The 27,676-nt window shown below is 40.1% G+C and overlaps 1 protein-coding gene across 1 annotated transcript in view; it reads left to right on the forward strand.

Moving 5' to 3' along the window:
- The window catches only part of nphp4 (nephronophthisis 4), a 190,553-nt gene that overhangs the window by 102,683 nt on the left and 60,194 nt on the right, over window positions 1-27,676 (forward strand). Inside the window, exons 9-14 of the mRNA XM_069659458.1 lie at window positions 2,064-2,282; window positions 3,186-3,318; window positions 6,526-6,578; window positions 17,720-17,857; window positions 24,562-24,719; window positions 26,810-27,001. Of these exons, the coding sequence (XP_069515559.1) occupies window positions 2,064-2,282; window positions 3,186-3,318; window positions 6,526-6,578; window positions 17,720-17,857; window positions 24,562-24,719; window positions 26,810-27,001 (893 nt within the window). The remainder of the gene's footprint in view (window positions 1-2,063; window positions 2,283-3,185; window positions 3,319-6,525; window positions 6,579-17,719; window positions 17,858-24,561; window positions 24,720-26,809; window positions 27,002-27,676) is intronic.

The raw sequence follows: 27,676 nt of genomic DNA on the forward strand, positions 1-27,676 counted from the left end.
ACAATAAATAAATCAATAAAGAAAAACAATGTTGTTTTCATCCCGTATATTCCTTGTGGATGTTAGTGGGAATCTGTTTTTTTTCCTATTAAATGTTTGATCGGATTCAGCCCGGTGATGACTTTTTATTCCTGGCTGCTTTGCCTTAAGCTGCTGAAAGAACCCGTGGTTTTAAGAACAGCTGTAATGGAGTTTTAAGTTTTAATTCAGATTGGCTACTTGTACCGCTCATACATAGAAAGACCATAATAGGACCCAGAATGTAAAACATGAATTACTGTATCTAATAGTTTTTTTTCCCTTTTTCTAACAACCCACTTTATGAGCAGTTAGGACCGCTAAGATCAGACGATTATGTGTCATGAAGTAAAACAAAAAACAACTACAATGTCACTCTCAAGCAGCACTTGAAAACAACTCTGTTGGCACAATCTGCTTCAAGACTACTGCAGGCACTTCCCGTTTCCCATAATACCACCCAGTGGACCCGGCCTGACATTTAGAATAAAGACAATAGTTATATGAATGATGACCTATAGTATTGGGTTATGGTATTACATGTAATAACTGTGCTCAGGGGAATTGTGAACATTGAGTGAACCATTATATGCTCCAGTTTGTCTTGAAACAATGTGGGCCTTCACACTCCTTTTGTATTCTCCCCTGCACTACATATGATTGATTACGATAGTCTGAGAATGACCGGCTTATTAATCGATTCAGCAAAACCTCAGTCCCCTGTGGATGATTTAAAGCAAAAGGATTTTTTTCCCCTGGTTGGCTGGAGTAGGGGAGCAATGGGTGTGATTGTAAATCATGTTCAAACACAACAAAGCTGCTCCTAAACTATATGCGTTACCTAATGTTTAGGGACACAATGTATTGGCCATGTAGGAATGTCTGCTGTGATAATATGCAGACCCAATGAAGCTCATTATCTTCTAAGCTTTGACCTAATTTTTTACATAGCCTCTTTATCATTCAAATGATTTTTGAGTGTCTTTCTGATTTAGTTAATATGGTGAATGCTTTAATTGATATTTTAAGTTGCACGATAGTAATATAAAGCATAATTTCTGTCGAGTGTCTGAATAAACCCTTGGAAAGGATTAAACACTAATCTACTGTCTTATGGTAGGTTTACATTAAGCTGAAAACTGCTGCTGCGTCATGCTTTGAGCACCTGTCATCAGAATCTCTAATGCTGCATGGCATCAGCGTGATTCCATATGAAATGGATTACAAGAAGTAATTGCTTGAAGAAAAACTTAATCTACTTTATCTTTCCAATATCAGACAGTGACTCTGTACTCTTGAAAGGCAGCTCCAAAACGTTTGCAGTTTACTCTTTTGTGAATGATGACAACATAATAGAGCGGGATGGCCTTTGTACCTGGCCCGACCTGCACAGGTGAAAGAGATCAGGATAGATGGCTCCAGCCACCCCTACCTACATTCAACCTCAAAAGGGCAAAAACACAAGACAACAGAAGGAGCACGAGTTTTTCACTGATATAAGAACCTTGGTTGTGCCACTAGCCCCAATCAGAGTTATTGCTGCTGTTCTGTGGGTTGGATGAGCATTTTTGTATGGCACACTGCATGCACAATTAAGGTTCAAATTAAAGCCACCACAAACTGAAGCTGGCTCTCATGCAGTGAAAGGAGATAATAATAATTATATTGTATTCTTGGTTTAGAAATGCAATAAAACAAGACTTCACGTGCCAAACTCTTTATATGGCAAGTATTGCTCTTACTGCAGCCCAATGCACACAACGTTAACTTCAGTATGACTGCTCATAATGGCCGTCTGTAAAATTGTTTTCAATAAAAATACACATTAACACTCATGTTCTCCTAAATCATAACACTTTCTCATGTAAACTAATGGGAAAAAAGATTGTTTTGACAAAGCAAGGGGAGCTTGGAGGCTACTTCCACGACAGACTATTATCTGTGGAGTTATGAAAAGGTTAATCAGTGTTGTTATGTATGTAAACAATAATTATCATGTCATTGCCGGCACGTCTTCTTATGTTGTCACTGTCTCCATCACACAGCTGTCTACCACCTCCACATCCCGAGCCGCCTTCTTGCAGTGCCTTCGTTGGCGGGCTTGGTGCCCCTTCCAGGAGCCGGCTGAATGGATGGGGGAAGAGATAAAGCTTGTTCTGCAAGGAGGCGCAGAGCCAAACCCTCATGGAGTCATGGTCTACAGCACAGAGATGTCTGCCAAAACTCAGAGCCCTGTGACACTCTCAGCCGCAGGCACAGCTCAGGTAACACAACAGCACAGAGGGACGTCTCTGTCAAAGGAACACAATGTAAAGTGAGCATTGAAAGGTGTCAAGACAAGCTGCTGTTTCCAGCACCTTTCAGCCATCACACAGATGTTTCCCTGAAGACAAAAAGTTTCATATTATCTAAATTGTTTTTTGGTATTGTGTTGTGCATTAATATTCGCTCAGTTGACATCTTGTAATCACTGACCTTTTTGCACTTTACTGAAATTTTACACAATTTGAAAATAACTGAATATAATAACTAATCTGTCTAGTGTGTCATTCATTCCGGTTGTGTATTTCAATCTCTCTCAGAAAATCCAGAATTCATATTTTAATTAGGATCCTATTTCACACAAATGTCTCACAGAATTTATTGATGAAGTGATGAGGTGTTGAAAGGCTTTTAAACTTGATATCTCAGGAAAGACTAGAGGGAATGTTTTAATGTGACAGACACAAGGATTAACTGATTAGATTTTGATGGTCAAAGGTCAAGGTCACTGTGACCTCACCTCCGTTCCATTCTCATCCTTGATATCTCAGCAATGCCTAATTGTGATCGATGAGTTGACAATCACCCTACACGCCACCCCTTGTGTACCTGTTTGTTCTGTTCTCGCAAAAAGGGCCAACTGCCATTTACATGCTGTGCAGAGACAGAGAGAGAGAGGTTTTTTGGTGTCATGTCCCTCCTTAACATTATTTTGTTATTACCTGTCCTGCTTAATATAGGCCTACTTTCAATATACAAATATATCCCCCATCCCTGTCTGACTTACATTGTCATTCTGTGGGAAACAATGATCTATGTAAACTGCATCTGGAGTGGTCTATGGAGGCATATAATCGCAAGGCAGTAATTTTATCTTTGTTTGTGTGTTGTCTTTTCCCATGGAGATCTCAGAGGCGAAGGATACAATTCATTTTTTGCTATCATCCACTCTGGAGAAGAAAGAGTTAAGCCCAAAGGTGTCTCTGAGGACAAAGCAGGAGGAAGAGAAGCGAAGGTCGGCTTCATCACCTTCACCAGGTAAATACCAATGTACATATTGGCTTTTTAAGGCCAAAGTCAGGAGTTGGAAAAGAAGGGGAGCAAGCTAACATGAGCTGTTCCCCCCCCCAAATCTTGTCTGTATATAGCAGGTTATTTAAAGGACCAGAAAGTATGTGCTTTGTCTTTACAGTTTTAATCAACAAACTTACCCGTGATCTGCATATAATACAGTCCCCACCTGTGCTGTGTTATCTCTGTTGCACCACCTGCTCTTGGCATGATTATCATGGTTTATGATTGGGGTCCAAGGGGGATAAATGGTTAATTCAAAGTGTAAGGAGAATACCATGCCTGTCTATTAGGGCCCCTTGATCTTGAACAACCTTTACCTACAGTGGCAGGTCAGAAGCATGGCTGTTCAGAGATCTTAGAAATTAGTTCTGGTAATACATCGGAATCATTGTTAGCAATAGGAATGATCACCAAACCTATGAAGTAATTGTAGTGTACATTGGTGTAAAGGGACTAACACATTGAGTTAAGTATCAGCCTGTAACTACTTTGTTTCTTTGTTTGCTTAATTAATCCCTTTTATTTAGCACATATTCTCAGATAAGGTTCAACTATAGTACATTTAGTAGCAGAAAATATTCAGCTTGAGCATGTAGATTCATTCTTAACCTTTGGAATACTCTAGTATACTGGGTAAGCTTAAATCTGTTCTTAGCTCTTTATTTAGGTCATTCAAAAAAACATTTGTTGTATACATGAGTATAATTGTTATAGTTATTAAATAAACTAAAGTCAGAGAGTTTTTTTATCCAGTGGTGAACTGCAGTTGATTTTTCTAACATTTTGTTTGATTACTTTTCCATCTAATGGAAAAAAACAAACAAAAACACGCTACTGTTGTCATAATCTCATAAAAACATCCCATCAGGTCCACAGGGGTCTGGAGAAAAAACTTGTTTAACAATTTTGGATTAAATAACTTGTAAATAAATTCAGATTTGAGAGGGTTTTGTATTTTACTCATTCAGCTGATGTCGTAATCCAGCTCTGTGGGACAACCCCAGTCCTCCCTAGTGTAAATATATGTAATTATATTGGTTAGAAAAACAGATTGTGTATTGAAGTGTTACCACGCACAGTCACACTGCCTTTTTTAATTCTCAAATCTCCCCAAGCCTCCATGAACTTTGTTCCTCTAAATATACCCTCTTGGACTCAATTACATGAGTAGTAGTGGCAGTGGTGTTTTCTTGTAAAAGTCTGTTTATTGTAGCAGAAAAGCTTCAGTTTGCATTTGAAAAAACATTTTTTAGCATCACACATCAGCCAATTGTGCCACCACGCATATTGGCTGTTCTTTGCTTTCTATAAGTGCAGTGATTAGGAGAGAGAAAATAGACCTAAACCATGTCCTCTTTTATTTTTCCTCCAGATTTTAAGGAGGTTATCAGTGTATGCTGCTGAATTTCAGAGGCTTTTTTATTCCACGGGTCCCAATTAAGCATGACCGTTCCACAATATCCCTCCGAAAATATCTCCTCAAACCCAGAGCTTTAAAAAGGCCTCCCGCTGAAACAAAGTTCTGATTAAATATTCCACATCCTGCTCACAGCCAAAGATAAATGATGTGCCACTGTCTGCATCTCTTATTGAAACCCAAACTGCTGATTTGCTCCGTGCCTGTCAGTGAATTAATTTAAAGTGTAGTAAACACTACACACAGCCACTCAATCCCAGTGACAGCGGAGAGAACTTAAGTGGACCCCGGTAGTACTTTTGCTGATTTTCCCGCTAATGATGCCGTTAACTTATTTTGGGAAAGAAGAATAGCGCTGATCAGGGCCTACTTCATGGGTGTGTAGAGAAGGCCTTTTCCAAAGTCTATTAATGATATTTTAATCAGTGCTCATGTTCTCAGAGGAGCGACAAAGAAGCCTGAATGATTTGGGCTAGTGTTTAGAGGAGAATGCTATAATGAATCTCTGTCATTCTTTGATTTCAGCACCTTAATCATCCTTGACATTGTTTTTCCAAAATTGTGTGTGTGTGTGGGCGCATGAACATGCCTGTAAATGTGCTGCGCTCATTTGCAGAAAGCTTTTTTTAGACAAATATGGGATTCCGTAGGATATGCCTTTGATGCATGTATATGTACTCTTTTGGAAAGAGCTCACTGTCTATTTACAAACTGAATGTCTTAGAAAGAAACAAGACCCTGTTTGAATTCCATGTTTTCAGAATGGAAACTCATCACAGAAATTATTCATGATGGACTTTGACATGAATACCAGTCAGAGGGGTGAAAGTCCCTACACTGTTGTTAATAACTCAGCCCTGGAATCCCTTATTGTTGTTTTCATGACTATCACTCATCAACCTCTGCTTCAAAGGGTAAACAAGGTGGAGACTGTGCACGTAAAGGTGAGGGAATCCGCCTCTCATGTATCTGCTAGTTTGCTCAGCTGACAGGAAAGCCTCTCATTGATCACAAATAAAGTGCCCATTGCCATCAGTCCAGCTAATGAGTTGAAACACATTTCCCACCAGTTCGAGATGTAACACAGTAAGGGGGAGCCAGTCAGTCCGGCATCGTGTCCACTCTATGTGCATGCTCTGTGAACAGATGGACGCTACAGTAAGACACCCCTAGGCATCTGAAGCAATTTCCAAAAGGCCAGTCAAGCCCAGCACAGAGAGCGAGAAAGAGTGGGAGAGGAGGACAAAGCAATGCTGTAAAGCCTTTCAATTCAGTATTACCATGGCTACCAACCAAAACTACAGGAAGCATTGTTAGACTTAAAACGCAGTGTGACATCTGAATCCATCTTTGCCTCCTGGTCAGAGTGAAATTGGATAGATTTGTTACTGATGGTTAGTAATTGGGTGTTGCAATCGTTCAATGGAATTATTTACTTCGCGAAGTTATTTAGTAAACATTGTTACAAGGTATTCTTGGTAACTCAGGATGCCACCTGATTGCAAATCCAATCAACAAGAAAGCAATCTGAGATGGTGACATCCTTCTGTCAACTCACATTCCCCTTTACAAGCTTATAATCCATCAAATGTCTAAACACACTATATAATTTACAGTGCAGAGCATCACATGCACTGTGGTTAACAGAGCTTGTTAAACATTGAACTGGATTTGATTGCACAAAGTCATATGCTGATGAATACATTACATTTACAGCCAATGCCTGCTGTTTTTTCTTTTTGTTTCTGTTCCAGGGCGAAAATACATTCCACCAGCTTCTCCTCCTGAATCACCTCAAGGCCCTGGGGTAAGACACCTTGCACCTACTCAATTCTACCAGGGACGAAACCATAAACCCGAAACAGCTAGTGCTCTGCCAAAAAGGTTTTTCAACTTTCAGCAACAACTTTTTTATTAAAAGCAAGTCTAGCTTTTAAGCCTCCATTTGAACTAACATTCCAGTTCAAAAGAAACCAACTCCTGCTGTCAGTGCAGGATTGTCTATTTAAGACGTCTGTCATTTAAAAATGCAAGCATGATTATTTACAGCATAACAAACTGACATAATATCTCATAAAGTCGTTGTCTCTCGCTATTACATTTACATAAATTGGGCTCCACTTCCCTACTCTTTAGACAAAGATCATTACTCTTGACTAATCCACAGTCATGCTGTCTGCCTTGATAACAGAAATTTCAAGTCAGGCTTATACATAAAATAAACTGTCAGGAAGAATGCCGTATCTTTCCCAGATCTCTTGACAACAACGTGATGTTTCTTTTAATCTTTTGACTCCCTGGCATTAGATTCCCGAAAGATTGGGTCTATCAAAATATCCTGGAGCCAGAGTTTAACTGAATATGTATGCAGCTGGCTTTGCAAAGGAAAATGGAGATCAGTGGGTGTGTGTCTGGTGGAAATGTTTTTCTTGGGGAAAGACAACAAAATATCTGCATGTCAATCAAGGAACCCCTAAATCACCACATAAACCTGGGAAATAGAAGCAACACTGATGATAATAATCATGCCTAGCTGCATCAAATCAGATTAAATGTCACATTAGCATCGATGTAAGTTACAGGCTTCCCACGAGCAACTGATATAGTGCTGATCAATCCTATGATAATAAATTTAACTGCACCATAATCATCCATCCTTCAAATCTGAGGTGGGCGACGATGACTGACTCATATCCCATTCTTAGTAAGATATCACACATCGACCATATGTAACATATACCAACAGCATGTGTTGCAGTGTGTGTATTTTGTGTGTCTGTGTCGGAGCTACGGGGCGTTACCATCATCCCTCAGCCTGAGTGAATGTGCCAGTGGAGACGGGGAGTTGTGATGGATGCTGCTTTCTCTCAGGATGAGGCCAGGGACGCACAAACACACACACACTAACACAGTGCAGTGCAGAGTAGGAGGAGAGAGATCAGCTCTGTTTCAGCGTTAGCTCACTGGGCCAAAATGAGCCTCAGTCTGTATTGTCGACTCATTTTAAATTGAACCAACGGGGGCTCGGAGCTGTGGGAGCACTGCACCCATGAACTCTACAAATCGACCTTCATTCTGATTACGCAGCGAGGGCGGTGGAAGCCTGTAAGTGGGCAGCTCCCAGTGGGTAACGAGAGACAACTCTGATCATACTGGGCATCTCTTAGGGGATGACACTAGAAGACGGTGGTACTGGAAAGGATATACCCCTCCAAACGTACAGTCTGTTTTTAAGTCATTACTCAAAAATCCATCTGGTAAACAAAACCTGGTGAGGAAATGTCAAATGTCCGATTGATTAGTCACTTATTTTCCTCAAGATTTGCTGTTCAAGCAAAGTGAATATTGGAATATGATATTCAGAAACACATCTACAATTTATTGCTAAAGTTTCTCTGTCTCTTGAATGTTTAAAAAAATACTTGCTAGTGCTTAAATATGCCAGCTTGCTATGGTGACACTATGTCAGATGCTGTGTTTTCAGCGTGTTCCAACAACACAGATGGCCCAAAAGATCACCTAAAGCAGCTTTACGCTTACAGTAAATGTCCAATATATACACTGATCAGCCATAACATTATTACCAATGACAGGGGAAGTGAATATAATTTGTTATCTTGTTACAAAGACTAGGGCTGGGTTTATCAAAAATGTATTAAATTGTTGGCCAGTAAATAGGAGTCAGGAGTTGTTGGCTTTTCCACGGAGGGATTACAGCGGACCGTAGTAATGAAGAAATCAGTTATTTTACATACCCGTTACGTGTCGGCTTGCCGCTCTCTCACAGGGCGAGGGAGCAGCGAGTCCACAACTTCTTTAGTCTGATAGTTAAACACCTGCAGTCAGACACTGTCACAAACAGAATCTTCTCCTGGCATGGTCAAACTAGCTCATTCATTATTTATACAGTCTATGGCTAATAACCGCTAGCTACGCTGAGGAGCATATAGCCTAGCTTCATAGCCATAGCTGGCTGATTCATGCGGCCCGCCCAAAGAGCTCAGCCATAGGCTTTAGCTCGGTTGCACCCCACCTCTTTGCCTGTCTCTGGATTAGCCGGCTCTGGCATTTCCAATATGGCGACCCCCAGCGCCGGCGCAATTTGGGCTTCAAAACGCTTCTTCAGAGACCAATGGGTGAAGTCACTGAGACTACTACTAAGTCTGGTTTTAATGCACCCGATTTATTGATGTCAAAACTATTAAAGCAATCCCACTGTCCAGCAGAAACAAGAGAGACGTTTACTCACGAGGCACAGCAGCTTAACTTAATTAATTATTCTGTCTCCAGACAGACAGGATCTTATGTTTATTAAAGTTCTGTGTGCCGACCATAAAGAAAGGTTGGCTGTTAATCTTTATTTACTTATTGTTGCTGCTGGATCACATGGCTGTGCGTACATAATGCTGGACAGGGTATGACTGTCTGTGGGCACCATTGTCGGCTCTAGTTGGGAGCAAGAAAAGTGGGCAAGCGATGTGAGCGACACTGGCAAGGGCCAAACTGGGATGGCTTGATAACTGGGTGAGAGCATCTCCAAAACTGCTGCTCTTTCGAGGTGTTCCCGGTCTGCAGTGATCAGTACCTTCCAAAAGTGGTCCAAGGAAGAAAAACCGGTGGCTGGCCAAGGCTCATTGATGGCCGTGGGAAGCGAAGGCTGGCCCGTGTGGTTTGATCCAACAGAAAAGCTACTGTAGCTCAATCTGCTGAAAAAGTTGGTGCTGGTTCTGATAGAAAGGTGTCAGAACACAGCGCATGGCGGTTTGTTACGTATGGGGCTGCTTAGCTGCAGACCAGTCAGGGTGCCCATGCTGACTCCTGTACACCGCCAAAAGCACCGAGAATGGGCACGTGTGCATCAGAACTGGACCAGGGTGCAATGGAAGAAGGTGGCCTGGTCTGAGGAGTCACATTTTCTTTTACATTCTATGGATGGCTGGGTGCGTGTGCATCACTGACCTGGGGAAGGCATAGTACAAAGAGGTCCTATGGGAAGAAGGCAAGCCAATGGAGGCAGTGTGATGCTTTGGGCAATGTTCTGCAGGAAAACCTCGGGTCTTGCCATTCATGCTGATGTTACTTTGGCACGTACTACCTACCTAAACATTGTTGTAGACCAAGTACACCCCTTCATAGAAATTGTAATTCCTAATGGTAGTGGCCTCTTTCAGCAAGATAATGAGCCCTGCCACACTACAAAAATGGTTCAGGAATAGTTTGAGGAATACGGCGACAAGTTCAAGGTGTTGACTTGGCCTCCAAATTCCCCAGATCTCAATCCGACTAAGCGTCTGTGGGTTGTGCTGGACAAACAAGACCGATCCATGGGGGCCCCACCTCGTCACTTATAGAACTTAAGGATCTGCTGCTAATGTCAGCACACCTTCAGGGGTCAGGGTCAGGGCTGTATTGGCGGAAAACGGGGACCTTCACTATATTAGGCAGGTGGTCATAATGTTATGGGTGATTGGTATGTTTTCTCATACACACATGTTAGTAGGTAAACAAGGGGGTAAAGATCAGTCATTAGTTCCCTGCCTGCTCAGTGTGCGCAGCATAGGTTTTTATCTGATGTACATCCAGGATTTTGCATAAAGGAATGAAACAGAAAATGGTGTGTGAAGCCATGCCACTGCTGTTGGCAGTCACCCCGCAATTCATCACGACTCTAGTGTTGCTGCAAAATTCACAAATACAGTTTCTCCATCTCAATCACTCTGTCTCCTATGATTTCAAAAATATCGTTATAAAAATACACTTGTTTCAATCCTTAAAATGATTTCTCCTGTTCAGCAAACTGTTTCTTTCCTCCTCAACATGCCTGTCAAGTGCTGATTAATCAATGGCATCCTTCTCTGAAATGGCTCTGTAAACAAACCCTACGCTCCCGTTCTGTCTGTAGGCTTTGTTGGATCTGACTTCTCTTGCGCGCATAAATTATTGATCCCTGACTCTCTCAGTTTGCCGTGGTGGAGAATGCTAAGGATCCTGTGGTATTTATAGCCAACATTTGGGAGAGCAGCTGAGTCTGTTTGTCTTTGATGATGATTTCTCGCATCGGGCTGCGGTCGTGTTTCAGGGTCGTGCTCATGCTCTGTTGACCCAGGTGGTCTTGTAGTCCGCGGGCAAAAGGTTAGGCCATGTTTCAGTTAGTTGCTGGCAGAGGACTGTTGGGCAGCTGGTAATGGCTCAGTCAGACTACGTTTTTACAGCTCTCTTTCACACAGTGATAGTGCTTTTTCCTCATATCAGATGAAGAATAGGATTTAAGATACCTGAGCAGTGTTTAACTGTTAGGTGAGAATCCTCATATTAACACTAGAAAGTAAAGAGGTAAATATTAATAATATTATTATTATTATGTCCATTAAGCAGAACCTCTTTTTATATAGTTTATGGGTGCAAGTCAGACCAAAATTTTAAAGTGTATGAGCATTAAATAGAGTCCAGTTGTTGCGTGCTACACACAACGCCAGCCAACACATTTGAATTGTACACGGTGATATAAGGGTTGCGTGCAGCTACTTGGCCTGTTTCTCGAAGCTCATAACACACAGTTTGTATGCTGATGTTCCTTCCACATGCCGTTTGGAACTTACTGATGCAACAGATGATAAGCAACCTTTACAGGCTACGTGCTTCAACTCTTGTTGCCTCTGCTCTATGAGTTTGCGTTCACTTTTTGGCAGAGCTGTTGTTGCTTCTAGGGGCTTCTACTTCACAATAATAGCACTTAGAGCTGTATTTGGCAGATCTAGAAGGGCAGAAATTTCAGAAAGTGGCTGGCTTGTTGCGTCTATGACAGCACCATGTTTAAAGTTACTGAGCTCTTACTAAATTATAATTATCTGCACTTTAAACTGGATTATAGACTTGGGGTTATTTATTGCACATATAGATTGATTTTTGTTTAAGGAAGCAAACATAGTTTTCTTTGAAATTATTATGGATTTACATTGATGTTTTCTGATAATCACATCTTGGAGGCTTCAGCTTAACCCCTTACTTCTACCTTAGTGATTATTGGGTGGAAAGTCCTTCACAGCAGTTTGCTGCCCGATATTCATAGAATCATGGAGTCTAGCTTGGGTTAATCTAAATGGAAACTATAGTATTGCTTTGAAGGCTGCCAGATCATTTGGAACACTGAGATAAGAGTTTCACAAGATGAGGAGGTGTTATTGCACTTTTTGTTATATCCAACTCACATTGATAACCACTCTAAAATGCAAACATTAGAAGGGACATTATTACTTTTGTCCCTTTTAATTTGTGGAATTAGAAATATTTTAGCGATGACTTGTGTATTAAGTATAAATAATGTTGGAAGACATTTGTACTTGTAAATAATCATATATGGTAAATGGCAAATGGACTGCACTTAAACAGTACAGCGCTTTTATACTCTTCTGACCACTCATAGCACTTGTACACTACATGCCACATTCACCCTTTCACACTCACATTCAAACATGAGTGGCAAAGGCCTAAATGCCATTCTCCAATCAGGATCTATGCATTCATATAATATGGGAGCAATTTGGGGTTCAGTGTCTTGCCTAAGGACACTTCGACACGTGATTGTAGCTGTCAGGGATCGAACCTCCAGCCTTCCGATTGAGAGATGACCGACTCTACCACTGAGCCACAGCAGACCTAAAGTTTTATTATCTGCGTTTTTGTTTAATGTTTAGAACAGACTCTTTTAAAGCCAAGTTATATTAGAGCCATTATATGTTGGTTAAAATGCATACATATTTCTTATAAGACCCACCCAAGGGATTTGTCTTACACTTATATAGAAATTTGAAAGTCTCTCATTTTCAAATCACAAGAGCTGCTATTTTGATTACAACTCAGATTAATTTTGGTGTCTTAAAAAGCTGGAACAGTTGATTTAAGTCGCTATAAAGTTGACTTGCAACTGCAAATTTCCTGAGTGGAATTAATTAACACTGAATCTGTGAGTCAGCAAAATTCGAAAACACAAATTGTTGGTTAATGTGCTCTCTGCATGCCAGAGAGAAACAACAACAAGGAAAGGGTGCTTGTTTTTGCTGTTAAAAAATAAAATCAATACAGAGACAATAGCCACGATTTAAATCATATTCAAGAATTGTCCTCTTATTGTAAGGCTCTAACATTCAACTTCCTGTACTCTTTAGATAACCTATTTAAATCATTGGTAAAATCATGTTGCCCCTGTTTCCTCTTTTTGTCTTGGTTTTCTTGTTCTTTTTTATTACTCATGAGAAATTGTCTTGTGTGTCCTCGATTCCTATGTTCACAAAACACACAATTATCACTCAGCATTGATCGCGTCCATTCTTCACACTTTGACTTTGTCCTCCTCCTTCCTCATGCATCTCTAATATTTTCCTCTTTTGTGCGCCCAAGTCCTCCATCCTTTGTTCTCAATATTGCATTCCAGTAATCTCTACATCTTTTCACTCGATGTCCCTCTTAATCCTCCTCCCTTTCAAACCACACCTGTCTGTCTCATTCTTTCTTTGAGGAACATGATGAGCCTGACCCCATGTCACGGTCTCTCCCTCGACATACACACCTACTGACCGACAACCAAACGAACTTTTATGAAGGTTTTTGTCAGACCTACTTAATACACACCTCACACATGGCAAGGAAATAAGTGATGGTAGTACATGCTATACATATACTTGCAAATATTGCCTCGCTCTGAGTCATTAACACGTTCACACACTTACACACATGCAGGTCCTATGAAGCCAGAATGTGAACAGATGATCTGCTTGGCTGTCAGGGCAAACAGGCTGGGTTCAGAACATTGGCAGCCACAGCAATGCCACTACTAATTGCCCTGCTCTGCTTATTCTCTCGGTGTGTGTGTGTGTGCGTGTGTCTGTGTGCGTGTGTCTGTGTGTGTGTGTGTGTGTGTGTGTGTGTGTGTGTGTGTGTGTGTGTGTGAGAGAGAGAGAGAGCCAGCAGGATAGAGCGAGCCAGTTAGAGAGAGAGAGAGAGAGAGAGATCCTCACATGCAGAGTGAGTGTGGTGTCTTTCACACTCTCTGTATGCAGGGCGTAGTGACTCAATGTGAGATTACATAGATGCATGTGTGTGTGTGTGCGTGTGTGTGTGTGTGAGATATGGCTTAGCAATATTTGTGAGGACTGACTTGTGACAACCCACTTGTGTTGACATTTTAGGACATTTTAAACAGCGAGGACATTTTGACCAATCCAAGAGCTGAAACAGCTAATTTCAGGGTTACGCCTACACATGATATAGTATTTGCAAGTGAGCAAAATGAGGACATAAGCTGCTATGGATGGATGGATGGGTAGAAGAAGACACAACTATAGACATCAGATACATCTTTATTAGTACACACGTAGACTGTATATTTGGATTCCAATACAGCCCAACAACATTACGTAATATTGTCTCACATGGAATGGGCCACATGTCTATAATAGACAGACATTTTCAACAGATATTTTCTTTTTAAAATAAAACACAACAAACAAAGAATTTTGATAAAGATCTTGTTCATGTTGTTATTAGAGTTGTGACTAATAGCAGCTCTAACAATAATATTTTTGTGGTGGGAGGAAACTGGAGCATCCAAAGTTAACTGAGCAAAAATAGAGACAACATGCAAACTCCTCTCAGCAAGACCAAAGCCAAGCCCAACAGGCTCTGAAACCAGAGGGCTATTTCACAAAACCTAGATAGCGGATTAAGCCAGGATTTTCCACCTTTCCTAGCTGAGTTAAGTCGTGACTCGGTTTCATGAAAGCGGTGACACATAAGTTACCATGGAGATTTATTCTGTGCAGCTAGCCTGCCAGTTATCAGTTCAGTAAGCAGTCACCCTTTCATTGCTAAAATGGTAAATTGCGCATTATATACATATATAGCTACATGGTTGTAATATATTATAGCATTGTGGATGAGTGGTTGTAATTTATCTTGATAGTAAATTTCCTGAGTAACATTAACTTTCACCAAGTAATTCCTAAAGTATGACTGTTTTTATTAAGAGTGGTTGGTGAATGTATCGGCTATTTTTAGGCCACTTACTAGTTGCACCTGTTCAGCCTGGCTTGGCCTATGTGAAACAGATGAAACCAGGATGCACTAACTAGGCTGGGTCAATCCTCGCTTTTTCTCTTATCCTGGCCCCCAGGATCACTTAACTACAGTATTATTGCTTCGCTTAAATCTGTCAGGGTAGAAACAGTTGTAAGCTTTACCTACTCCACTTGCAAATGTCATAGAAAGCAGAGGTGCAGAAATACATGTTTCAATGTTACAATTTAAATAAGCAGATACTTTTGTCCAAAGCGACGTACATCTGAGAGTTAATACAACACAAGCAACGATCAAGAGGGAACGAAGTCAGTAAGTGCCAAAAAACAGCTTCAAGTGCGATCAGACACCGGTGCCAACAGGCAGTGTATAGGGCTTCTTTTTTTTTTTTTTTTTTTTTTTTTTTTTATAATAATACTGATCATCAGCAACTTCAACAAGATCAGTATAGTCATCATCATCATCATGAAATCCTAGTCAGCATAAACTACATCATCAATAACATCAATATCATTAAGTGCGGAGGTGTTCCTGAAAGAGCTGGGTCTTTAGCTTCTTCTTATATACTTTGACATAGTTATGTGTTTTTCCCCAGCTTTCCCTGTAGGTGACCCATCCTGTCTTTTCATCAGTGGCTACTTTTGGTACAACCTCACTGACCTGCTGAGAGTCAGTCATTACACGCTGAACCTGAGCAGACGAACGTTGCCCCAACTCACAGAACTTTATCTTTAATTGTAGTGCAGATCCAAACCTTTGCAAGGACATACAATTGTTAAGGTACAATCGGGGAAAATGTGCATAAAATGAGAAATCTAGAATATTTTAGTTTGATGGAATGGTTCAGTCATAAATGTGGAGACTTCAGTTTCAATGTCACCCCGTTGACTCAACCCAAAATCATGCACCCTATCTTCATTGTAGATTTGGAGGAAGCTTGTACTAAATGTATATAATAGACAAAACATATGGAGGTGTTGTCTTACCTTAAAGCTATTTGAGGGTAAATTCAGAGAGAAAACTGGGCTTTGAAGCGTTTTTAGAATTTGGTAAGTATCTGTGATTGTGCTTAGGTTAAGAATATAAAGCAGGTGTAGACCGTATTCTTTGTTATATTATTTACAGAGATCCAACATTAAACCACCATGAGTACTTGGCAACAATCCAGGTCCAAGGGAATTAATGCAAAGCAATGTAATGTCCTAGAGACCAAATTTGAGTCAATGATTGTGTCAGCCTTCATTTAACAAAATAAAGTTCGGGTTTTGTTGGTGGAATTTTTTTTCCACTGATGGGTGCCAAACCTTTGGACCTTTATCCAACTTAATCAAGGCAGTCCATAAGCAGTCCTTACAACTCAAATTGTTCAGCTATCTCTCCCTCTTTGGGTAAAAAAGTACAGCTATGAATATAAAGTAGGAGTGTCCAGGGGATGTTAGTTAGTGATGTTAAGCAATTTAAATCAGACATTCCAATCATCAAGGCCAAAAAAGATATCCTGAAACTCGAGCTAATCATAGTGCAGAACTGCTGCTCTTTTGTGTTAATTGCCAGTAGATGTGGTTAGGGCACGTGATCACAATGGCTTCCTTTGAAAATCCATCTGGGAGGAACCTCAGGGCAGACTCAAGCCAGAGGTTTTATATATTCTGTTGAGCCTGGGGATGCCTCTGGGTCACCCAAGAGGGTCTTTAGGTGGTCACATGTCTGAGCTCTTCTACTTACTTTGCTGCCTCTGCTAATCGTAACTAGATAAGTAGCACAAACCGTTAAAGATGAGAGGAAGCCACAAGTTCCACATTTCCAATTTCCAGCCAGAATTGAGTCACATGCTTACAGTATATCTTGCTTTCTTAAGCCATAACATTGAGGTGATATTCCACAACAGGGATAGTGGATGTATAAAAATAGTGGAGATAAAGAATTACATGTAAAGCGGTCATGACCAATTTACACTAAACCATACTGGGTTAATAAGTAAAATAACTTAGAAGACAACCAAACTTGACTATCTTAAGGAAGTAAAAGTTGTAGAAAGACATTCAATCTATACTTCATAGTCAGGAAAGTCTTTGATGATTAGGAAAACTTTTATTTCCTATGCTGACATCTGTTTTTACTTTAGATTTGCCAAACATTGAGGCAACACAATCCTAATAATTTTTTTTTCTGCATGTTTATCTCTTGATGTTGTTAACAAATTAACATTATGAATAAAAAATATTTATTTCTGTTTTTTGTTTATATTGGAAAAGGAAAAATGCATAGAAAATCCCATGTTCACATTTTCTGAGGTCTGATTCTCTCAGCAGTTGGGGTAAACTAACCTGGTTACTTTGTAAATATTGCCAGGACATCTGTCCCTGAGTATTGTTAAACAAGTGTTCTGTACTGCAGGGCACTTGTATGTAAGTGGCATTGCACTTCAAGCTGGAACATTCTTAATTGTCTGAGAGGGTAAGCGGAGTGGCAGTGTTGCTCAGGAGTCTTTGGAAAATACTCTCGGTCTCTCAGTCGTCTACCACAGACATAAGTTGAACAATATATCTGTCTGCCACCCTTGTATAACCCTTAAAAACACTGCAAGGGCCAGCTGCAATTTTAGATTTATCAGCTTCAATCTGTTTTGTTTCCATTCAAAATGCTCCAGAAAGAAGAAAGGATCAGACGAACAGTTTGAATTCGACCTGCTGAGGGATGACAGTGTTGAAGGATCGTGGGTGGAGTGAGAAGGGCTTATGAGTGCCAAAGTGGTGTAATCGTCTGTTGTTGTCATCTGAGGTGGCACATGTGTCTCTCTGGTGTAAAGTATATTCCTGAGCCCTGTTGTTCATAATCATAATAATAAAAGTGAATCATTTGCATTGTTTTTTGCAGCTCTCGCTGTCTCAGCTGGCAGCTACTTCACACTACCCAACCATCAGCCACTCCAGCAAGGCGTTACCATGGCAACAGTCGTTTCCTTCTCTGCTCCATCCCTCCCCGTTGGCATCGGCCCACCAGCTGTCACATGTCGTAAGATTTCCACCCCCGTACGCTCACATACGCACATACACAAAACACACACACAAACATAGCCTAGTTCTCAAACATGAACATGCTGAGGAAAATACACAAGGGTCAAACAACAGTCAGACACAGCAACAATCATACACACAACATGGTACAGCTTTATTCTATTCCCAAGGTTATGAAGACAGTGGCTCAAAAGAGTTTGAAGGCACACTCACCTCTACTCTGCACTCTGCTCATCATCTGGACACAGTCACACACACACACACACACACACACACACACACACACACACACACACACACACACACACACACACACACACACACACTCACACACAACCTCTAAACTGAACTCCAGCCCTGTATGCTCTTTGTCTTTGGAGCTGCTGGAGGTGCTGAAGCTACTCCTTTTCATCTTTATAATCAAAAGAAACAATATTCTTTGACTTGGCTTTTCAAATCTTTTCACAAAGGCTACTTCAATTTTCTTAAGGTATCCAGTATCCTGCTTAACCTTGTGTTTTGCCCGATGGGAAAATGTTTAATCTGCCTTGTCCAGAACCACTTTTAAAAGGGTTTACCCTTTTTTACACCACATTTTGCTCACTCATTTCAGTGTCAACTCCCGTTTTGAAATGTAATTCTTGGCCTTTGTGGGGCCATAGCAGTAGTTGACCTAAGTGTAATTGTTTTTAAAGTTTTTGTTAATAATTTAGTGGACTTTCTATGAACCACTCCACCCAGACCATGGCACCCCAAAGAGGTCAAAACCAATATTACCAGTCTTAAGCAAATTTTGGTTTTGCTAGGTCTATCCTATTGAAGCCTTATACTATACTGAAGAAATACTATCTTGGAAATATCTAACTGGCTCTACTTGTTAACAAGCTTCATGCATATTAACAAATCCCAATCAGTGCAGCCAGGGGATAGCAGAAATGAGAAAGTCAGCTATACTGTGATTATTTTAATAACTCTGCTGAATAATTTCCTGAAATAATGTGAGGGTAACCTGTTACCCCCAGTCGTAGGTGTTTGCTGCTGTGAATCAGCAGGCAGAGTCATTTTGCCTTTGAAAGCCACCTTGTCTTTGCTAATTTAGACTATGTTCGCCCACAAAGATGCATATATTAAGGATTCAGCTTCCTGCACAATAGGACCTGTGGTAATATCTCACAGAATAGAGGAGAAATCATAACGCAGCCGCACTAGATTAAACCTGAAACTGAATACAACATAAAGCTCTGTTTTTTTAACTTATTAACGTGCTAGGGTTACCCTTCCTCATGCCTCATCTAATGCAAAGTAGCTTTGCAGGAATTAGGTTAGCACTGTAGTCAAAATGTAGCATGTAATAACTTTTGTAAATAGATAACATGTCAATTATCTGTTTTGGTAAATCTGAATGTCTGTGTTTGTGGAGAGGAACCTTAAATATTTTGGACATACTGTACCTACTGTGGGATATTTAAAGTGCTTACTCTCATAAAGTCTGTTGGCACTGAGCTGTTACACGGATAAAATGCACTTCGGATGTTAACAATTGCTGAATGCAGACTGATCAAACTGTGATCCATCTCTGGGCACTGAGTAGTTCTGCCTATAAGGTACTCCTCTTCCTCAGCTACAAATTTTTCAGCAGGTACGTTGCAAGCTTGGAGGTTCTTTTTTCATGTACAGAGGGGATTGTGAGACCTTTGGAATATGCAGATGAAATAAGCAGCCTACAGCCAGCTGAACAGTCTACTTTCTATTAGTCAGACTATCACAAGCCCAAGCAACCTTGACCGGCATCATGTATTTCAAAGAAGAATAGATTTTGCTCTAGGAATTCTTTCAGATGTCTATCAGTTAGGAAGCCAGCCACCCTACTATGAAAACTTTTTGTTTTCGATTATGGTAGCTTTTAAATTCTAATAGTTACTTTGGTCACCACCCACAGTTAATGGGGATAGTTGAGGTTCAGAATGTAGCTTGACTTGTTCACTGAGAGCCTCATCTTCATCCCATGCTCTCTCTTTACCATAAAAGTCTGGTCCACACCTTGAGAAGACTCTCTAAAGGTCAGCAGGGAGCCTGCTTCAGCCCCCTTATGGGCTTTATGAATTGTGCATGTGGACAGCCTTTTGACTCTGAGTTTATAAGTAGGGGCATGTCTGGACACATGGAGTCAGGCTTTTACGACCTTTGTCAAAATAAGACATAGTGACAGTAAAAATAACAATAACAATAACTAAAGGGAAATTCACTTGTCTGGCATCTCATCTACCATTTACAGTACATTAACAGCATTTAGATACAGTAGACAGTTGTTTATGACTAGAAAATGAATTGTTCATATCTTGAATTTAAATCCATGTATAGACCTCCTTTAACTAATAACATTGGGAAAAATCTTGTCATATCAGATAACCCATGTAGAGGTCAATTTGGCAAATACATTACAGGTTGACTTCAACAGTCAGAGCTGGAGTTGTTTTTAATTTGAATGCTGAATCAACATTAATTGATTTCTTAGCAGGACTCCCAGGATGATATTGCTGCTGTAGATGTGTCGGTAGTTAATTTAGGATAGAATTACAAGATGTTTTACATCTAATTATAAAATATAATACAATTCCTCATTGTTACTTAAGAATTAACCTTTGAACTCTTACACTGGGGGTTTATAATGCTTCACAGTATGCTTAATGTGTTCACATATTGTGTTACTTTATAAATGGTAACACATTCATGTGTTTTAATTTTTTAGCTTTTTCTTTTTTTTATTTCTATCCCTTGTGTTGTGTAAAATACTGGACTGTTTTGCCACAGTAAGAATTCCCCTTGAAGTGAAAGACTGAAATACATTAGTTTTGATGAGTCTTTAGGGATGTGTGGAAATTATGAACCCAAGAGCTCTGGAAATTAATCTGCCGACAATTAGAGTTAAAGCCTCTTTACCTTCTGCTGAACATCTGCCGCTGTCGCCACAAGTGGATAATGTGGCATCACGGTGAATGACAAAACCCAGTGTAAGAGTAGCACAAGTAGAAAAAAGTCGTACAACCAGCTGACTTGGAATATCAGTAAGAAAGTGAAATGTATCCTCACTTTGCCAACAACATAAAGGTCCAAACCCTTAATGTATTGTATTAAGCATGAGTGTATTTTATTACTTGTGTATTCAACTTTTCATGATTACAGAAATATATGTATTGCATCAGTTTCATACACACACAGTCGTATCCTGACACTGTTAAAATATATTCTCCTAAATTCAGTTGACAGGTTACTTGATCGTGGTTTCTTGTCTCATATTCTGCAGATGATTCTGTACAATGCTCTGTTGGAAATTCAATAATGCTGTCAAAATTTCAGTCATGTATTAGTATGATACATGATATCCCATGTGCACTGGCTGCCATGGTCCTCAGTTCTGATACTGTAAGTGAGTTTTTGTGTCATTCCTTTCGCACAAATTGAGTTATTGAATCAGCTTACAGAATTTATTGTTTAAACCTTCAGTCGTCCTTGTTCATAACCTGAACACATCTGCTTATCAAAAGCAATTACTCATATGTCATCACACAGTGTAGGTTTGATGGCAGCAGTTTCAGATACAGTATAAAGCTATCACTTTTAGCCTTTCAAACATGCTAAGACTTCTTAACCCTGCCTGGGCATTCTGTAAGGTTATTGTAAAGCATTCTGTTGTTTCAGTGAAGGAACATGGATGTTTATGTTGGAGCATGACTTTGGTTGAGGTTATCAGCGACATGTTTGATGGGAGGCTCAATAATGCACAGCCATGCATGTCCTCTGATAGGCCAAATGAACCGTGCTCATATTTTGAAGACCAGAAAAAAACCCACTTGACTGGAAAATGACACCATTAGCACTCCTCAGCTAATTATCTGTGCTAATACCCCTCCAGCTTCGTATCTGTCAATGACAATGAGAGGGGGATTAATGTTGGCCGCAAAAATGTAAAAGTTGAATTGATCCACAGGCATTAGTAGTTCTTTTTCTTTTCCAAAATAGCTGATATTGTGAAGTACAAAGAAGCAAAATGAAAAAGAAATCATAATTAAACTGAAGAATGTCACTAACTGAATTGCAAATTAAATGCAGCCCGCCCCAAGTGGTTGACATTTAACTAATCACGTAGGAATGGTGTTGTTGATGCATCCCTCTTTCCTTTCACCTTAATTAAAATGAGAATTTGACTTTTAATGGCACTTTGCTTAAATTAAATGTTCCCACAGTTGTGGTCTTTCTTAAACCAGGAAACCAATGTTAAACCTTGTGTATTGCAGATAATAGAAAGTTAACATGTCAAAGTTTCTTGTGAGTTTCTGAAAAAAAATCATAATTTGGTCATTTGGTCACTCAACAAAAACAAGAATGTATTAAAAAGAAAGCTCCTTTCCAATCCAACTAAATATTCATCCGGTTTTCATTTATTATTATTATATTGTAAGATATGTTTATTTGGTGATTGCCAGTAGACAACATTTTCATTTTTGCATGTTTAACTGACCTGACCTGCTGTTCACTGACTGCCTGAACACTCTAGGTTACATCAATTTGAATTAATTCATTGAAACAATCCCGACAATGTCTTAGATTAGTGTTTAATTTATTCTAAATGACACGGTTTTCTCTGTGAATCTTAAGGCTAAGGCTTCTTATTGAAAACAAATCCCTTGTCAAAACCAACAATGAGTTGATCCTTCTAGCGAGTATTGGTTATGTAAGCAAAGCCTGATTTATCATAGCCTTTGTGCCATAAATCTCCATTGTTGTCCTAAACTTATTAGAACATATAATTTAACCACACCGGATTATTGGATACATGTCTCTATCACAATCATTATGGGCACTACAGTCTGTTTTTAGACAATCCAATATACATGTGCTGCCATAAATAAATACCAGTCATCAAATATGTATTAATCCACAGCTGTTTCTGGAAGTTCCAGATTTTCAGAAATGAAACTAGGTATGTCAACCCACTTTTTAAAGATTTGCATCTTCACTGAAACTAATGGGCTTGGGGCAACAGGCAAAGTAGGGGAATGGAAGAGTACTGAGAGAAGGACTAACACATTTTTGGTGTTTTCATGGAATTCTGGAATAGACTGAAATGAACATTTGAACACTGTTATGTAATATTTTGCAGGAGTTCCTGCTGTATGTAAAAGTCTGACTTCAATATTAGATATAAATAAGTGAGAGTAGGTGAGTGAAACTTTGAAAGTTTGCTTGCCATGAATCCAGTGTTAAAGAGATACTAGCGTACCTAAGTTTCTTTGTTTCTTAGGTTATACTTTCTGATTCATGTCTTTACAAACATTACTAGATATGCTGCCTTTTCATAGCTTGAGAAACTGCATTTACACACCTTAGTACTTTTCTTGTTGATGTATTGTCTTCATGTCGAGATTATTTGTAGAGCATTTTTAACAAACAGGGTTGCTATAGAGGTCTTTGAAGATAACAAGTGCAAGAAGCACGCATAAAACTGTGAAGAAACACAGTATCAAAAGAAAAAACTAAAAACACAGCTTAAGTAAGTATTTCTTTTATAATTGGCAAAGTCATACCTTCTGTCTTGGACCACTCCTGGTTTTCCCTTAAGGTCATAGTAATAAGAAAAGCACATTATCCTCTTTATCTTTGGATAACATGCCCATTAACAGTGATACATTCCAAGTAAGCTGTAATCCAGAAAACAAGCCTCCTGCAGCTTTTAACACTCACTCATATCCTAATAAATGCAATGACTTTGCTCCAATACTGAGTAGACCTCAGAGGGGAGAGTATTGCTGGCTTATGTTTGTATTTCGATGGACAGGCTATTTAACACCTTATAACTCACAGATGGACACTCAGAATCAATGCAGGCATTTTCATGGACAGAGAAAACCTTTAAAAGGGTAAACTCTTTATGTTCTCTATGACACATGGCTACTCTGTATTGAACACGTTTTATTGTGCTATAAGTGTAGGGTTGGAGCAGCCAAAGTGGTAAGCCATTTACACAATCAATTCCAACAACTCCACCACCTTTTTCTCATACTACTGTGTTCCTTCAAGACCCCATTCCATTAATTTACTTTCCATGTAATTCGCATACATCCTGCTGCAAATAATGTTTAGTGAAGTCCTTTTATGAATTCCTTTCAGGCCGTAACTCTGAAACAATTCATGTTGCTTTGGAGCACACTCATGTGCAGTCAGCATCTAATTTCACTGCATAATTCTCTATATATCTGTCTGTCTGATCTTTATGTAAGCTCTGGATAACAGGCAGTGGAGAAAAAAAACTACCAAGTAAAAAAAAAAAATCATATACTGCTCTGTTGGAGCTATACTATAATAAAAAGCTATAATCTTATTTATACACTGTATATTCTGCAATGAGAGTTCTGCTGCTAAGCTGCACTCTGCCCAGCGTGAGGAAGAAATCCTAAACCATCACTGATTTTGACTTAAAGGAAATAGACTTCATTGTTAGAGTAAACCTTTTTTTGCTTTTAGTTCCCTTTGTGCGCCTCATTCACCATCAAACCGAAACGTCAGCCTGGTCTGCAGACACCTTGACTTGTGCTTTCCTGCTCACGTCGTATTTTTAACTTTACGCCATACAATATTGTTCTAAGTATTGTATGCCTTTGGGTGATCATATTCTGTCTTTGTGTAATCCCAAAATTCGTCCAGGCCAGTGTTGGTGTCAGTAACATCGTCCACATGGAAATGGCCCTTCATCTGAAAGGGGATGCTTCACCTTCGGCTCAGGATGAAGGAGACCAACTTGAAGAGCTACCCTTCACCCCTGTCCATGCCCCTGTCATCACTGTGGGGATCAATGAGTCTAGGTGAGTTCCCTCTATTGTCTGCTTCAGGCATGGGCAAGGAAGGTTAGTATTTGCATAAAGTGATCTGAAATCCAGTTTCCTGGGACCATTCTGCTCTCTGAAAAAAACAATTCTATCTGTGATCCTGAATGAGACATGAGGGAAGTACCATTCCTTTTATGTTGGTGTTGGCTTCAGCTGTGAACGATAAATTGCTATAAAGAGACCAGCTGTTATTTGTGAAACAGTAAGCACAGGCCATATAATGATAGAGGCTCGTGGTGTAGAGCCTTGAAAATCACTTATCTGAATAGTGATTTGACTCAGCTATGGTTTACACTACAATCTATTCCAGATATATGAAAGAATCAGGACTTTGCCAACTGCCCCCTTTAGATTAATACATGTGGAGCTTGAGTTTGTTACAAAATAGTTCCTTTTCTCCTTGTTGTGTTTTCTGTGATCAACACTTAGTTTCTAGTGTGGCCAACCTCCCAAATGTAGCATGACAGTGTGACATGAGTGTTAGATAAGAGAGATGTGATTAAATGAAGCCAGTTTTAGCATCTGGCCTGGTATGTGGACCCTCGCACAGTCCTTCATTACCACGAAAGTTCACTCTCTTGCTATCTACAGAGGGAAATCGATTGGTTCACTAATTGGCAGCATGTGTTCGTTGGGTAGTGTAGCGGTGTTTTCAGGAAGTAGAAGACTTCAGCTCAGAGCCAATTTAAAGGAATCATTTTGTCAGCCTTTACATCCCACTTTGGGGGATGTTCCCAGCATTGTTTGTTAGTGTGAAATGTCATTATTAAATCCGGCTGTAGGGTGGAGGTTTTGAAGATGATTTATTGTTACAGAATGCAATGAAATGAGCTCACAGTTTGCAATCCAGCTAATAATAGACTTTAGAGACTATATCATAATGGCAGCAGTAATGCAGGCAAACTTTTCAGATGGGTCCCCGAATGACAAAGTAAACCCTGCAAGTAATGGGCGCAGTATGTTAGAAACAAGGCATTACATTAGTGAAGAGAGTCTGTAAATAAGCAGCTGGCACTGAAACAGTTTCCCAATCCAAGCATTTGGATCCAGACACGATGCTGTTCAGTTCAGTGGTCTGAAACATCCATGCCTCTTCACTCGGAGCCAAAACATCTTTTTGACTGTTTTCAGTGTGGAATGACCCACTTCTCTGAGAAGAACAATGAAGTCTAAAGAAGTTTGATTGAAGTTGCTGTGCGTATCTGATTGTGTCCCATTTGAAATACCAAAATGATGGCTTGAATATTAATCTTGAGGCTAAATTAAGATATAACTTTGAGCGATAGGGAAGCGAGGGAAAGCATGAAATTGACAGAGACACAGAGAAACCCAATTGACTGTCTTCTTTATTGTTGTTGCCTTCATTAATTTGATCAAGACTTAATTCTTTGACAAATTTGACACTGTGAGCTCCACTGTACCAACCGGACACAGGCAGTTATGATAAGTTTCAAACAATAACATTCCTTTTCCTGTGCTTGCACTTTGGCGAGCCATCTGTGTAATGTGTTTATCATACCCAGAGTGTTTGGTGTCAGCATTGAAAGTATAAGTTATGAATGTATTCACAGTTGTGGAAAAACAGGTGGCCATCATGATTAGAGATAACTGCCAATTATGCTTGAAAATCCTGAGGGAGCGCTTTGGCACCAGCTCTGTCTCCCCTGTAAGCGTTCTCGCCGCTGCTTGACGAATATTGCTGACATCCTCATGCTGTCTAATCAGTGTTTCACTGCAATTTTGTTAAGTCAGTTTAACAGGATAAAGTGAGTACACTAAAATTATCTCCCAAAAGATATAACATCTTGCTTGAGTTAGAATGGAACTGATCCAAGATAAACTGAGCTGGGTCTGAAATGATAAAACAGCACAGTATTCAAATTAGACCCAAACATTCTTTCTGCCTCATTTACAACCACAAATCACCCAAGTGAGGCTGGTGCATCGGGGACTAAACACATTACCTCCTGCTGCTCGTAAAGCATCAGGAGTCTTGGCTCTTGGCGGATGATGGATGTGCCTTCATGATTCTGTGACTTCTCTCTAACTTAACCCTTCTCCTTCAGTTCCTGCACAGTCAGCTCCAGGAGCTCACTGGCCCACCTTTACTCCGCTGGCTTCCCTGACATCATGGATTACAGTGGACAGGTAGCAGAAGTCCTTGACCCCACTGAGCCCGTGCCCTTTGACCCCCAGCGTGAAGAGACTGACCTTCTACAGGGCAACCTGCTGGTGTTCCAGTTTCTGGCCTTTACCAGGTGAGGCGTGCAGTGCTGGGCCACATGAGGCTTCTGTGTTGCTTTTGACTGATAGCATCTGTGCTGCACAATGGATTCACTGCAAAAAAACTGACTGTATGATTACATGCTCCTTAAGCATTACAGTAAATATAATAATTTGTGTCTTCAGAACTGTCAGTGCTGCTGCCGTTGCAGTCACTGATATGACAGCACTTAACTTGCATTTCACTGTACACTGAGCCACTGGCCATTTAACCGTCTAAAGAAATAGATACATCCTTTATGCATTTTGGTTCACAGCCAAGGACAAAGCCCAGCCTGCGTGGATTTTCTATTTTTTTTTTTTACAATGAGCAGCCAAATCTTCAATGCACTTAAGCCGTGCATGCATATAGTCCTGCCAGTCACACTTTACAAACATGTCAACTACATAACCCATACACAGCATGAGACATACGCTCACAATCACTGAAAAACACATAAACACATTTCCCGTCAGCAGAGGCTGAATAGTGCTTCTGTCAGTGGCTCGTCACAAAAGCCCTGGAGCCAGCATCGCCTCTGTCAGGGGCTGACAGTGGAGGGGGCTGTTGAAGGATGGGTACAAAACACACAACTCTCTGTGTCCTTCTATCTTGTCATCAGCACTGTCAGCAGTTTGATACACCCAACTCTGTCGTGTTCATCATAGAC

Source organism: Semicossyphus pulcher, unplaced genomic scaffold, assembly GCF_022749685.1.
Source record: "Semicossyphus pulcher isolate SPU_LCO1_2020_fin unplaced genomic scaffold, fSemPul1.0.p SCAF_13, whole genome shotgun sequence".
NCBI lineage: Eukaryota > Metazoa > Chordata > Actinopteri > Labriformes > Labridae > Semicossyphus > Semicossyphus pulcher.